We start from the raw sequence: 15,673 nt of genomic DNA, 5'->3' as shown, positions 1-15,673 counted from the left end.
ATTCACCATTATCATTATGTTCCATACAAGACTTTTTTTCTATATAGTAATCTTTATTCATATAAATTCTTCCATGTAAGGCTTTTTCTTCTATACTGGGTTTTTGCTTTATATAGATTCTTCCTTATTGATTTGAAAATCATAGATAACATTTAATTCTATATTTGACCGAGGATAGATAGAGTTGATCTGATATTTTTTTTCTATTTTTTTTTTAAATTTTTCCCGCAAGGCTCTTGTAATCCATTTAATCATCAACTAGTCTGCACATGTAGAATTGTAGATTGTCTTTCAAATGCCTTCTTATGATTTTCCTCTAAAATTAGTACTCCGACTTCGTTAAGATTATGGGGATTTGCTCATAAAATTATGCTCCTCAACGACAGAATCCACTTTCGTCTATGTCACATTGACATGTTAGTGCTCATCGCTGGCATGACATGAAAACGACATAAGATTAACCCGGACGTCCTGTAATTTTCCTCTGCACTTGTTTCTCACTTTCTCTATATTGTTTACACAATGTTCATAGAATTGGGAATGTATTTCGTGTTATTACTGATGCAGGTAGCTTCCTTTTAGTGCACTAAATCTCACCATAATGAAAGTAATATTAGATCTCATTTCAGCTAAATTTATGATGTTGACATTTGGATTGTCCATCTTGCAATAGGAACCTGTATTACCTGGTTCTTTCCTCCGTGCTTGTGCCATTGGATTCGATGCCTATGATTGATCAGCTAAAGGCATTTAATTCTGCTGCTTAAATTTTGTGTCAGTCGACATTTCTTTACCTCTTTGAAGAAATATTAGTGTTTAGGGGCCGATGTGGGAATGGAAAACTCAGGCAAGCTAGGGTTAGGTGGAACCTCCGAAAATCATAACTCGTTCTCCATCAAAAAGTAAATAGAGAAACAGAAAGGTTAGGTGACTTTTTTTTTTTTTTTTTTTTTTTTTTTTTTTTTTCTTCCTCGAGGTTCCTATATTGTATCAAATATAGGAACCTCGAAAAATCATAGCTCGTTCTCCATCAAAAAGTAAATAGAGAAACAGAAAAATACGGAAGCGAAGTAGCTGATGACGGTTGATCAGAGGTCAGTGACATTATAATTAACTTCATGAATCTGCACAGTAAAAAGAAATGTGAAGTTTCTGATATTTGATCTTTTGAAATTCACTAACAGGCTATTTTAGTCTATGATCAAATTTCTCCCATTTTTCGTTCAATGTTCGATTTAATACCCTCTGGAATAGGAATTGTTATTTACTAACTGGTATACTGAATTATTTTGTAGGGTGAAAAGGATGACAAAATAATAGCAGTGTGTGCTGATGACCCTGCTTTCCGCCATTACAAGGACATCAAAGATCTTCCTCCACACCGCCTTGCTGAGATCCGCCGCTTCTTCCTGGATTGTATCCCTTAACATCCTTAAATGTTCATTACTTTTTTTCATACACATGAACAGTCTCAGTAAATAAAAAAGCTAATTTACCCAGATTTGTTCCCCTCATTTTGGGGTGCGTGGAGCTTACTAGAGGTACACACATAACCTTATATATTTATTTGTTCTCTCAGTGAAAAAGATTGAGAACAAGTCCGTTGCAGCTGCTATAGAATAAGTCCATGCACTGTCTAGATGTTGTTTGCTCTGTACACTCTTTCGATGCTCACAGTTTTGTTCAACACGTGGATACATGATTAAAGGGGTGTCCGCAACATACAAGTGTCATCAAACCTGTCGCAAGTTGTTGGGAATGTTTCCTGTTGCAGGAATTTCTATGCTTCTTATGTTGTTAAAAAGCTTGAGGCAGTGACTCAGTTTAACCCTTAATTTGAATGTTGCTGTGACCAATTAGTAATTGTAGCCTGTCTGAACAACATCTGATGCATTTGGAAGTTTTGAAATGATAAGCTGGAAGAAAATGTTGTTACAGTAGTTAATGCATTAAGCATTATCCAGTGACGTAGTTGATAGAGACGTCCAGCTCTCCAAGCGGGTGTGCCTGTATTCGAATCCCTTGATTTGCAAAAAAAAAAAAATTTAAAAAGTTAATACATTTGTTTGACGTGACTTAAATTACTCTGGATAAACTTTAGACATTTATAAAAGTCATTCATTACATGGCAAAAGCTAGGAAGAGTGGACTTGATATATAGTTGATCTATATTACTAGTACTGTAGAACAAAGTGACTGCTCTAAACACTTGAACTAGAATTGCAGCTAAAAGATGTTCAAAATTCCCTTTTTGTTGGGTTGAGATTCATAATTTTGATTTTCTTGCTTTATTGGTGAGAATTTGTCCACAGGGTGGAAAATTTTCTAGGAGAAATTAATTTTTGAACATCTTCCTTTCATAATTTTGAAATAGTGAGAAATATTTAGTATTTGCCAAATTAATCATACATGGGTATGAATTCAAATACAAGGAGCTTGTACTTTAAAAAAAAAAAATTTAATCTATACATGAGTATAGATTTTGTCAACTTTACACATTCTCGTGTCAATGTTTATGTTTTTTTTTTTTTTTTTTTTCGGATCAAAACGTATTTACACAATTAATGAATGGTGAATGTCTATGTATTACGACAAATGTCATATGTTTAAATCTCTTTACACAAATTCAAGTTTACAAGTTATTTTTGAGTTTAATTGAGAAATATTTTTCTTAAATTGAGTAAAAAATGGATGTACCCTAAATTGATTTTTCTTCTTTTTTTTTTCTAAATAAAAAAGAAAATTGACAAAAACCTCAGGCATTCATTATTTTCTTCAAACAAAAATTGGAAACTATGCAAATTTCTTCAAACACTACGTTGGACTTGAGTTGGATTTCGTGTCCCCCAAATTGAAATCCCTGACAATTTTGTATCATTTCTATTTTTGAAAAAAAAAAAAAAAAAACTACTAGACACGTGTTAAGAAGTGATTTGTTATTTCTTCAGGTATCATGGTAAAAGTTACTGTAGAGAACTACTTTCACAGTATAGAGTTACCACTGTACAACCCATTCGTTTTACACCTGGCCATTTCTCTCTCTCCTCGCTCTCTCTCTCTCTCTATGCTGTGGTCTCCACACTCTCTTCTCCCCCTATTGCTTTACCTTCGCAGCTATAAACTGAACACCTCTCTCTCTCTCTCTCTCTCACTTTCTCTCTCTAAAATCACAGTTCGATTTCGGAAGAAACAGTTTGTGGAATTGAAGCTCAAAAGATGGGAACGTTGGGAAGAGCAATCTACACCGTCGGATTCTGGATCCGCGAAACCGGCCAAGCCCTTGATCGTCTCGGCTGCCGCTTCCAAGGCAACTACTACTTCCAAGAACAGCGTATGTTAGCAACCTTCTTCCTCTATGTCTAAACCTTCATAGATCCTCGCAATGATCCCCATCATTTTCAACCCTAGAAATACATATTCTGATTTTTCAGTTTTTCCACATCAAAACATCATATATTATTAACATTTTAGGGTTCAGTAATTAAGTCTTATACACATTAATGCGAAACATTTTGAATTGGTCTTCGATAAAATCTCATATTCCTGTTGTTTCATTGTATGCACTCCATATATGCATATATATATATGTGTGTGTGTGTGTGTTTATGTATGTATTAGTTTCATAGTTTGGGAAGATGAGTCATTTTTTATATATTTACCAGGCAATGGTATTGGAGTGTTGTTATTAATCCTTAATCTTGCTAATTTTGTTATTAATCCTTAATCTTGCTAGTTACAAGAGGACTAGAATGAAAACATGTTTTTGTGTATGCATCTTTTTCTGGTGGTTAATGCACCGATAATGAGAGATACTGTGAATGTGTAGTTTCAACTATGGAATGGACGAATGCTTTATTGGTAAAAATCATTGCTTTTGGAGTTTGTCATCATATTGAGAAAGTATTTTAATTTACATACGCAACTTGATTGTTCATAGAAATTTCAGAGCTGTTAAATCTTGACAAATATCAGTGACCTTACATTGTTGTACCTTAGCATTGCTTAAGCTAGGATTTACTGACTATTATTATTATTATTTTTTAAAGTCTCCATTTGATTGAATAGAAAAAAAATTTGGAGTTTCACTACTTCAGGATTTCTGAACTTCGAATTGTGTTTATTTGTTTATATAAAGATCATAGTTAGAGGAACTAATAGGGAGCTAGATTGCCTGGTGATTGTTGTGAAGAAGCAGACCACTGGTAGAATGATATTTTCTTTTATGGAAAAATATACTGTATGTCAATGGAATATATTGTCTAAAGTTTTTCTTTTATTGCGTTAAAGGTTGTTTGTATTCTCAATATGCTTGTAGGATTCTTCAAAAAGGGATTTTCTAATTTTGTACTATTGGACTTTGATTTTGTTGGTATGTTTCTTAAAAGCTATGTTGTAACCAAAGAATCTTTATGGAGCAAGACTACTGGCAATTTTGGTGAAAAATCTGGACACTGGGTGATTCATATTTTTTTTCTTCACTAAGAGATTTAAATTTTGTGTTATGCAAAAATTTCTACATGAACCAATTCTATCAACAAATTTTTCATTTATTGAATGAAAGTTCTTAGTATTCTCAATTAAGCTGCCGGATTCCTCAAGATGGTTAGGAACACTGGTGTAACCAAATATATATGTGTGTGTGTGTGTATATATATATATATAATTGCATCCTCTTTTGTGCCAACCTTTTTTCTTAAATCTACTTTTGCATCATTAATCATAATTTTCCTGTTAATGTTCTTTATGTTGAATTGGATATTATGTTGTTTCTTGTTTATTGATCACACTTGTTAATTTGTTTTATAACATGCTGGGAATCTATTTTAATGTATTATTCTTCTAACTATTATTTCTTTTATTTAGTGTCAAGGCATCGGACACTCATGAACATATTTGATAAAGCTCCTGTTGTTGATAAGGATGCATTTGTGGCTCCTAGTGCTTCTATCATTGGGGATGTTTTGGTGGGACGAGGTTCTTCTATTTGGTATGGATGTGTTTTGAGAGGTAAACTGCACCAAAGTCAAGCTTGGTAATGTCTTTTAGAACTCCTATTTAACTTCCAGCCCATCAGCAGCAGTTCAGCTTTTGAGTTTATTTTTTATTTTTCACAATGATGTTTTTAAATGACTGAAGTGCAATCTCAAATCTTTGAATCACTTATTTATAATATTATGCGGATTATGAGTTTCTTATTTCCATGACATGAAAAATATAAGCATGATGGTTTTAGAAATTGTAGGATGACAATTGGGCGTCAAACTTCAGAGCTCACTGAGATTCTAAGAATCAAAGTGTATGAATTGGGTTCTAGAACTGTAAATTTTGAATCAAGGATTTGTCATGGAAATGAAGTGGGAAACTTTTTGTTGTAGGCAGGGGGCAGGATAGGTGGGCTTTGGGCAGGGTGATGATTAAAGTTGTTTTTAAGAGGCCTTAGTTCATGGTTTGGGGATACTTCTTCAAATTATGCTACACAATTTTGATTAACTCCTGCAACTAGAACCTTCTGCAAAATGTAATCTTCTCTTTAAACCCAGTTTATATAATGCAGCGTGCTGCTGTCCCTGGTAATGGTGAAACAGACAGTCAATTATGCTTCAATCGCAATAAGAAGCTTAGTTTGGTTCTAGTAATTGATTACTTCACTACAGTCTATAACGCAACCTAGACAGCAATATTCTTAATTTTTTCTGCATATAACCTTCTGCAAGGAATTCTACGTGCAATTGCATATTCTGAAGTTGTGAACTGAAAGATCTCAATCTGTGTGTGTATTTTCGGAAGGTATCATAGATGAGAATCTATGAAACCTGACCATCCTCTTCTATAGTTTAGACATTTAATTGGTGATGGCAAAATGATGCCAAGAGAATTCAATATGAAGGGGAGCTTGCTATATGATTAGAGAGAGGGCCTGGAGCTATGAATAAGAAAAAGGAGTGGGTATTTAAATTATCCCGAATGGTCCTGGTATTTTAACAGTAACAAAGAGAGAGGAGATGGAATGTCATAAACAACAAAAGAAGATGGTTGAAGACTCTTGAAGTTATAGTTATGTGCTGGATGCCGAAAATGTGGCAAAACCATGAAAATAGTACTATGTTGGGGGCAGAGGTTGCAGTGATGGCCACTATGCAGAACGCTTGCATTATTCTAATCTTATTTTCTTTGTTTAGCTGAGGCTGATATGTGGCCTGTTTGGTTTTGGATTTGATACATATGGATTGTGGTATACTCACTATTTAATTGAATTATTTGCTTCTGGAAAATAAAATAAAATAAAATAAAATAAATTAGCTGTTCAAATGAAATGATGCTGCACCCAGTATTTGCAATTTTTTTTTCTTTTTCCCTCAAATTCTTTCTCCAGATGATTGCAACTATATGTCACCTCTCCCCCCTCCTTCCCCCTAAAACACCTTGAACAACATAGGAGAAAACAAAAAAATTGCTGCTACATGCATGTGCTTTCATATATTGTTCTTTGTCTGAATGTGACTGCTGCGATGCAGGTGATGTTAACAGCATCAGTATCGGATCTGGAACAAATATACAAGACAATTCTCTTGTTCATGTAGCCAAATCTAATCTAGCTGGGAAGGTTTTGCCAACTATTATTGGTGACAATGTTACTGTGGGTGAGTGACTCTCAGTCGAGTTTTAACTGACGTTGATTTGGTCTTTGAGTGAATTTTTAGTATGCATCTTGCATTACAATCTTTAAGTTGAACTGCACAGGTCATAGTGCCGTTTTGCATGGATGCACTGTTGAGGATGAGGCATTTGTTGGTATGGGAGCAACCTTGCTTGATGGGGTTTTTGTTGAGAAACATGCTATGGTTGCTGCTGGAGCCCTTGTGAGGCAGAATACCAGGATCCCCTGCGGAGAGGTTTATAAAACACATACATGACTTTTGGGTGTTCATTTTACCCGCATGCCTCTATATTTAGAGAGTTACAAATATTTTCAGTATCTTGTTTTCACATGAATCAAAATGAAATTTGGTTTTGATATATACAGATATGGTATACATACACATATATATAATGTGATATATTCGGGCCATATTGCTAAAGCATAGCAAACTATGTGATATATGGGTTTTCTTATTTAATGGTTTTTACTCTTTTTTATGTCATTCATGAAGGTATTGTGCTGAAAAGGTTCTCATTGAATAGATTTATTCAAGTGTTAGGCTTCAAAAATTTGTACTACTACTTTCTGTTTGTGTCTTCTGCATCCCTTCCATTGAAGAAATTCAGAACCAAATTACAAATATCTTTGGCCAGGGTGAATAACTTCTTGGAGATTTGAGTATTTTCTAGGGTTTTGAAAAATCCAAGACTTCATTTTTGGCCACCTTGCTAGTTTATTACTGGTCTTTGATGGCATAGTTGCTGAAGTTAATATCCTAGTAAAATGACTGTTGGGATTTGGGTCGAACAAAGTCTTATTAAATGTGGATGTGTGTTTGTATCTGACTTGAAATGGGCAAATGGATTATATTTAGTTGTCTAATAAGTGATTTTTAAACACAGGTGTGGGGAGGCAATCCAGCAAAGTTCCTGAGGAAGCTCACAGAAGAAGAGTTGGCCTTCATCTCCCAGTCAGCCACAAATTATACCAACTTAGCTCAGGTTCATGCAGCTGAAAATGCCAAGAGTTTTGATGAGATCGAGTTCGAGAAGGTGCTCCGCAAGAAGTTTGCGCGGCGAGATGAGGACTACGATTCAATGCTGGGTGTTGTCCGTGAAACACCTCCGGAGCTTATACTTCCTGATAATGTCCTACGAGATAAAGCACCAAAGGCTTCTTAAAGGGAGAGTTTCCATGTTAGGTATTTCCTCTTCGGATCTGATGATAATGGATATTTGTTGCTATGTTTTGATTTATGGAGAACGGCTGCTATCCGTTTCTAATAATATATGGGGGGGCCAGGACAAAATATAAAAGATCTAATTATTGTATGCATTTCTGGCATATGGCTTGGCTCCTCTTTCGTTGTCAGACACTTCCATCTCGTTTCTTGAGGTAATTTTATGTTAAGAGTAGAACACATATTTGCATGTTTTAGTCATCCAGAAAGGTCTAATAGATCTGTACTACAGCTCAAGTGCTTTGATATGTATGACCAGAAATAAGAATGTGAAATCAGAGTTTTTTCGGAGCATTTCTATTTCCTTACGAACAGCTTTAATCTATTCACTCCTATGTCCCTGCTTGGCCACCAGTTTATGGTGGATTGGCTTCTCGCTGAAACAAACTAATTTTTGTAATCATTTAAGAGTAAAAATTAAAATGTAAAGAGACTCCCGAATGGTATTTCAAAAAGATAGATAGCTGACCGAGGTTTGTCATGGTTGTGGATGTCTCTCTTCTAAGGATAAAAACAGTGAAGAAATATACTGCTGACAGACTGGACTCAAGTATAAGGTAACCCTTTACTTGATAGTACATTATCCACTGCTCCGATTATGTTACTGATTGATTTTCTTGCTAACGCTTCTGTTTTAAGGAAAACCTTTAATTGCCGGTCTGCTCTCATTTTTTGTTCTTACAACACAGCCTACTGTGAATGTAATGGATGGGTCTTTCTCAGTTTAAACCTACAGAAGATCGACAATCATATTGATTATATTTCGTTTGTGTTTTGCATTAACTTATAGATATAATAGCGAAACGTATATACTATGCATTCTAGCTAGACACAAATTGATTTAGGTTCTATTCAACATGGCTGCAGTAGATGCTGTTCTGCAACAATGCCCTTCACTCATGAAAGGAATAGGCCTTGGCAATTGCCAGGAACATTTAGGGTACCTGTTATGATTGAAATTTAAAAGAATTGCTATCGACAGTTGCGAACAGTCGAAGGTGTGCTTGGGACTTGTCTCCTCTAGGCTCTAATGGCGCAGCAGCAGAGTGGACATGATGCTGTTCTCCATATAACAAAATAGTGCCTGCAGGACACAAGGGTTCGAGTGTGATGATGATAGATGAAATGATAATTGTCTCAACTGTGATGATATAACATACTAACAGTTGAGTCTGTTGACATGAAAAAAATACTCATGTAGAAGTATCTCTAAGAGAGATCTCTTCCACCTTCTAGAAAGGTCGAGCGTTCAAATCAGCTACACGGCCAAGACCACGTGTACTTTGCCAGATGTTTATTAATTGTTAAAGTGCAAATGCCGTCACAAATTTGAAATGGACAGTATCGTCACAACTGTACCAAATTTGTGACAACACTGTTCATTTAAAATTCATCTCACTCAAAACACATACTTGAAGGGAATATCACACCAAATCAACTATGAATTGATGGTCAAAGTGGTCATAACCAAATTTCAAAATGCAAGTTTCATAATTTCTCCATTTTTAGCAAGAAGTATATATCTAAAAGTTTGTTCGGTTAATTGTCATGTTTTTTTTCGCATATTCAAATAACACAGTGTTAGGATGACCATCAACTTTATATATTTAATGTACTATACTTTTCTTTGATGAGATGAAAATGATAAAATTTTATAGTGTAAATTGAAGTGAAACGTTAAGTGTGACAATATTGTTGAGATATGGGAAGAAAGCAAAGAGTAGTTAGCAAATGCTGATAATTGGGGCAAAAAATCAAATTCAAACAGGCCGTTGGGATCTCTTTGAATTTAAGAGAATTGAACACTAGTTTAACTAATCTGAAGAGTCTTTTGCCTATACATTTATATATAGATTTATTTCTCTCTCACGTCTTAATTTTAACAGTATTTGAGGCCTAGAGTAGCAATTTGGTCAGTTCAACAATATTGATCAGTTCATAAATATTGATAAAATCATTAAAAAATTGAATAATAGGAGTAGGGGATGACAGTAAATTTTGGCACAACTCTGTGAAACAAGTCGGATCAAAAGTTCTGGGGAGAACACTTCCAAATTTTAGGCTGGTCGGCAGTTCATATCAATCTCCATAGAATATTCTTTTGAGGCATTTCAAATGTGCCAGACAGGTGGAATTCCAAAAAAAATGGATGACAGAAATAATCACAATCAAAAGGGAAAAACATTAATCACAAGAAGACAAGATGTATATGATTCACTCAAATAAATTCCAATATAAAGGAATATAATGGAGATTTCCTTTCAAACTCTCAACTTACCATCTATTGTGTAGACACAAAATCAATCAACAATTAAGACACTCACAATTCTCATACCATTGTCAATCTTACATGGTTTTGCACACCGATTACCTTGTGACTCACACCATCACACACCCTAAAGTCTTATTAGGGTTGGCACACAAAGGAACCTAACTTGTCTCACAAGTCTAACCTTTTGGAGAGTCAAAAATTAATCAGGAACTAATTTTTGCAAATCTCTAGCACAGATAAACTTGTTTATAAAAAACTTGAATCAATTTAATTGAGATTACAATCACGTCCAATTAGTTCAAGAAAAAACTTGAACCGGTTTAATTGGGGTTACAATCATGTCCAACTCATTGAAGAAAAAGTTGAACTAGTTCAATTTGTTTAGTAACTAAAATTTCCATCTAAATTGTAATCCTTCCAAGCGAATCTTTGGTGTGCTGTTGCAGCATTCAAATGGTAGAAAATACTTAGTTGTTAGAGAAATCCATATGCCGATGACCTATCATGCTTTTTTTGCATGTTAATTGCCATACTTTTTGCTTATGCAAATAAAATACTTTTGGGATGAACATCAACAGTATCGTTGATTACATACTTGATTTTAGGGGAGATTTGAGTTCAATTAACATGAAAGAGATTTGAGTTCAATCTAGTGTTATTATTTTTCTGTTCATGGGTTGATATAAAAAATAGGGATTTTTACCAATACATGGGCTTAAGGCCCAAATACTACAATATAATGGGGACAAGGTCTTAAAGTTTCAATAATTGGATGGACCACCAAAATATTTCTCTAAAATAAATTCCACTTTATGCTTTGTACCACACAACAAACTATATTATAATTAAAGACCCAAAGTAATACTTTTATTTTATATTGACCTTAGAGTTTGAAATAAACTTGCAAAAGCTTTGTGAACAAACTATTAAATATGTAATTAAAATTTCACAGTAGATTAATATAGACTTAGAGATTCCTTTAGACAAAAGATCTTATATATAAATTAAATTTAACCAAACAGTATAGCTCTAATACCAAAATTAAGTTGAAGCTAACCGGATAGAAGCATGCAAATAATATAGAGATAAAATAAGAATTAAATCACATAAATGACTGTCGAACCTGATAACGCTTTGATAACGCCCCGTAGAAACGCCTGAACACCGGCAAAGAACGGGCCAACAAGCCAACAGTTCGAGTTAACTCACAGAAGAAATTGTTAAATTAAAACTAAGGCTGCTTGTATTGGTTGAATTCAAGAAAATTTTAGGATCTACACTGTCTGGCTAAATAAAACCTATATATTTGATCTTTTTGTCGATAGAAGTCTTTTGCCCGAAAGTACTTAAAATACTAAATAGGGATAAAGAAATTTTTGGAATAAAAGCAAACTGGATGATTTATTTCATAAGAAATATATACATAGATACACACTGTTTGTACATGGATACACTCTCACACAATATTTTACAAAAAGAGAACACTCTAAAATAAAGAAAATACACTGGGAAACTATAAAGGCTGGAATGCTTGAGGGCTCTTAGCTTGATTGCTCTAAAACTTGATAATCTTTTCTTGAGCAGAGAGGCTCCTTTTATAGAAGAAGAGAGGGATGAATTTTTGGCTGAGATTGAAGATGCTACATAGACGATTGAGATGCAAGATGTATGTTTTAGAGATAAGATAGCTTGAATTATTGCTGAACTATTGAGGTCTACTTCTGACGAGTCTTATCAACTTTTATTGTTGAGAATCTGCTTTCGGTGGATTTGTTTTTATCTATACACTATTGAGAATCTGTTTTTCTTGGATGCTGGGGCTGCCTTTATCTGTACATTGTGGCGAATCTGTTTTTTCTGTAGAATTCTTGCATATTGGACAAATTTCTGTCTGTAGTGCTATCTGTTGGGCTATCATTTCTTTCTCTTTCATGCTTGCGGGCGAAATATTCATCAGTGCTGTCTGGTGAGCTGGTTTCTTCATTTTCGATAAGCGAGTTCGAACTGCTCCAACAACATATTTTCTTCATTTATTATTTCTTCCACTTCTGGAGATATCTTAATTTCTGAAGGAGATTTAATGACATGAGGAATTCTTCCTTTGACAAAAATTTCCATGTTGATATTATGATCATAGTGTCCGAAACTAGGATTGTAGTTTAGGTTAACTTGACAATAAGCTTTATAGTACACCAGATGGTTAAAGGTAGCTGGTTCTATCTCATTAAGAAAGTTATTTACAAAATAAACATGTTAGGTAAGAACTTTGACTTCCGTGGGATCAGAATGAATAGAAATTCGATGATGTCCCAAAATTATAACTCCATCTTTTACCCATTCTGGGGGAGTACTGTGAATTTGAAGGAGAATTGGACTTTCTGGCATGAAATTTTGGGTTAGTTTTTGTTCGAAAACAATTTTTAAGTTAGTTTTTGTTCGAAAGCAATGGCTTGGTTTAATCGATTGGGAAAATTACCTAAAGAATCTAGTTACTCTAATGGCATGTTTTTTGGTATGGTGATACTGTAGATCATTCCTAACTCTGACAGATTGCTTAGATAACAGATGGTTGTTTTTGTAAAGAAGCAGGTTTTTCTGGTTATTTTAAAAGGATAGAAGAAAACAATGTCAACGTCTAACAAGATAATGGCCATAAGAATGAGGTTGCCTGTTTGTATAAATCGTAGGAAAAAATAGTTATAACGGGTTCCTTTGAGTGGACTATTATTTCTGAGGTAGTTTTGGATATCAATCCATTCTTTGAAACCATCAGACTTGATTTCTTCAAGAATAAAATCCTTGAGGTTATCAGGAAAGAGTTCAACTTGTTGTCTCAGGATTTCTCTGTAAGTTAGAGAGAATAGGGGTAATAACTTGGCATACTTGGTTTGTACCTGCAGAAATTGAACTTTCTGAAGATTTTCATCTTCATCAGTCCTTTGTTCAGAAATACTTAGCTATGTTGGATTTGCTGTGGATTTTTGATAAGCTAAATTCAAATTTTTGTAATGAGATATAAGCGTCTCATGTTCTTGCTATAAATTTTGATATGCTTTGTTAGATGAAATAAAATATTCACTTAAAGTATTTAGATTTCTGACGAGGGTTCTGTCGAGGTTGTTTATAGAAAACCAAATATTATCTAAAATAAGTTTTTGGTCAGGAAAAAGATTATGTTTATTGTGGAACTGTTGAGCTGGGTTTTGGATAATCAAAAGAGGATTAGAAGTGCCTGGTATAAGGCTATAGCTGTTATTGCTCTTGGTTTCTATTCCTGCAAAATTTAATAATCAATTAGTAAACGGGATAGAATATCTGCTAAATAATTTTATTTTCCTTTGACATGTTTAAATATAGGTTTAAAGCCTCTTCCAGTAATACAATCAATAAAGGAAATCCATCTCTTTATAGACATCCGTTGTTGCTTTGCTTTGTTTGCAAATTTAACTATGTTATCACAATCTGTTCTTATAAGAAATTCTTTGTCAAGGAGTATCTGAAATTTTTTAATAGAGTTGGTTACTCCTAGAATTTCTAGATCTGTTGAAGGTAAAGTAGATTGTGCTTTATTAAAAGTTCCGCTAGCATGGCGACAAATTTATTCTTTATCTCGAGAAGATTCTTTTGTAGGTCTTTGAAGAAGTAAACCGGCCCATCTTTGAGTTGATGTATCTGTTTGAATTATTTTATAACTATTTTTAAGTGGAAGTTATAAGGGTTCTAACTGAGTGACTAGAGATTTAATTTTCTTAACTAGCTCTATATCTTGAATATTAAAATATTTTTGACCATGTTTTCCTAATTTTGAATACAATGGTCTTACTAACTATCCTAATTTTGGGATAAAATTGTGACCAAAGTTTAATAATCCTAAAAATGCTTGTAATAACTTGGTTTCTTCTAATTTATCAGGGAAATCTAAAATCTTTTGGACAATATGTGATTGTAGTTCTACTTTTCCATCATTTATGTATAAGCCTAAGAATTCAATGTCTTATTTTTCTAATATTATCTTTTTACTACTTATAATGAGTCCTTGTGTTATAAATTCATTGAAAATAAGTTCAAGATATTTTTTATGCTCTTCTTTAGTTTGACTGAAAACTAGAATATCGTCTATGTAAACACAACAAAACTTTAAATGTTTATGGAATATAGTATCCATTTTTCTTTGAAATTCTTGTGGTGCATTTTGTAATCCAAAAGGCATAACAAACCACTCATAATGTCCTTCAGGACATGTAAACGTTGTCCATTCAATAGATTCGTCAGCCATACGGATTTGTTAAAATCCTGATTTACAGTCAAATTTAGAAAATCATTTTCGATCTTGTATTCGATTTATTAAAACGTCTTTATTAGGAATTTTATAACTATCATCGTATGTGTTATCATTTAATCTTTTATAATTTATAACCATACGAGTTTTTCCTCTTTTTATTTCGGCATGATTTCTAACCATAAAAGCTGGGCTTCTATGCCTACTATTACTTTTTCGTATTACTTTTAGTAATAAAAGCTCTTTAATCTGTTTCTGGAATTCTTCTTGATCATCTAGAGTATGAGGATTATCTTGTGTCTTTATAGTTATAAAAGAATTTATTATGTTTAATTTTGCTTCGATTTTACTTTTGTACTAGTGTTTCTGAGGATTTTCTCCTAGAATCTCAATGATTTCAGCTAGTCTTATAGGATTATCAATGTTTAATTTGTGATTTTTAATATAAATTTATTATTAAGTAAAATTTTTGGTTCATCAAAAGGACTAAGAAACATTAATATTTCATAAATATCTTCTATAAATTTGGTTACATCAAATAAATTTTGTCTTTCCTTCTGTCATAGGTAATTCGATCATAGGTAAAGTATTGACATAAGTAATATATCATTTTTCTTTTTGAGGAATACAAGGAGGGTTAGATGGAATAAAGGTTCTTTTCTTAAAAAATTGTAAACCGGTAGAGGTTTACATGAATCCTTCGGTGAATAAATTTATGAAATTTAATCCTAAAATAAAATCATAAGTACTGGGAGTATTATTTACTACGTAGGTTTGTGGTAAAACAAATTTTTTATTATTAACCAACAGGTCTGTGGCCTAGCGGTACAAGGATTCTACCTCCCAAAGGAAGGTAGGGGTTCGAACCTCACTGGAGGTAATGTGTGTGAGTCCAACTAGGAAAAAAAAATACAAATAAATAAATAAATTCATTATTAATTAATATAGGAATATTCTGAACACAATGGGTTATAGGTAATTTTTCATTATTATATTGACTCATATTAACATTATAATTTAATTTTATTGATGCTTCCTCTGGTACAAAATGTTTTTGAATTATACTTTTAGATGTTTCAGTATCTAACATAGCTGAAGTTTGGACTAATTTTTCTTTAAATTCTAATATTACAGGAAATTGGATTAAACTAGATGGTTAATATATTGAATTTATGGATTCAACTAATGTTTTTTCTAACTTATTTTCGTATTTATTATAACAGTCGTGACATAATAGGTTTT

General features: G+C 33.3%; 1 protein-coding gene across 1 annotated transcript; it reads left to right on the top strand.

Moving 5' to 3' along the window:
• The first annotated feature begins 3,068 nt into the window (after window positions 1-3,068).
• On the top strand, window positions 3,069-8,174 carry LOC132266681 (gamma carbonic anhydrase 1, mitochondrial). The gene is made up of 5 exons (XM_059767641.1): window positions 3,069-3,331; window positions 4,864-5,007; window positions 6,516-6,641; window positions 6,742-6,893; window positions 7,543-8,174. The coding sequence occupies exons 1-5, from the start codon at window positions 3,217-3,219 to the stop codon at window positions 7,819-7,821; spliced, it is 816 nt and encodes a 271-aa protein (XP_059623624.1). The 5' UTR covers window positions 3,069-3,216; the 3' UTR covers window positions 7,822-8,174.
• The last annotated feature ends 7,499 nt before the right edge of the window (window positions 8,175-15,673 follow it).

The sequence above is a fragment of the Cornus florida genome, unplaced genomic scaffold, assembly GCF_030987335.1.
Source record: "Cornus florida cultivar Cherokee Brave unplaced genomic scaffold, ASM3098733v1 CherokeeBrave_3.0.0_Hap2_Chr07, whole genome shotgun sequence".
Taxonomy (NCBI): domain Eukaryota; kingdom Viridiplantae; phylum Streptophyta; class Magnoliopsida; order Cornales; family Cornaceae; genus Cornus; species Cornus florida.
This window is presented reverse-complemented; position numbering and strand designations above follow the sequence as displayed.

Bases quoted from the DNA above. Each gene is read 5' to 3' on its own strand.
- LOC132266681 (XM_059767641.1), top strand. From the start codon at position 3,217: ATGGGAACGTTGGGAAGAGCAATCTACACCGTCGGATTCTGGATCCGC. The intron at 3,332-4,863 runs GTATGTTAGCAA...TCTTTTATTTAG, and splicing joins CTACTACTTCCAAGAACAGC to TGTCAAGGCATCGGACACTC. The intron at 6,642-6,741 runs GTGAGTGACTCT...TGAACTGCACAG, and splicing joins TGGTGACAATGTTACTGTGG to GTCATAGTGCCGTTTTGCAT.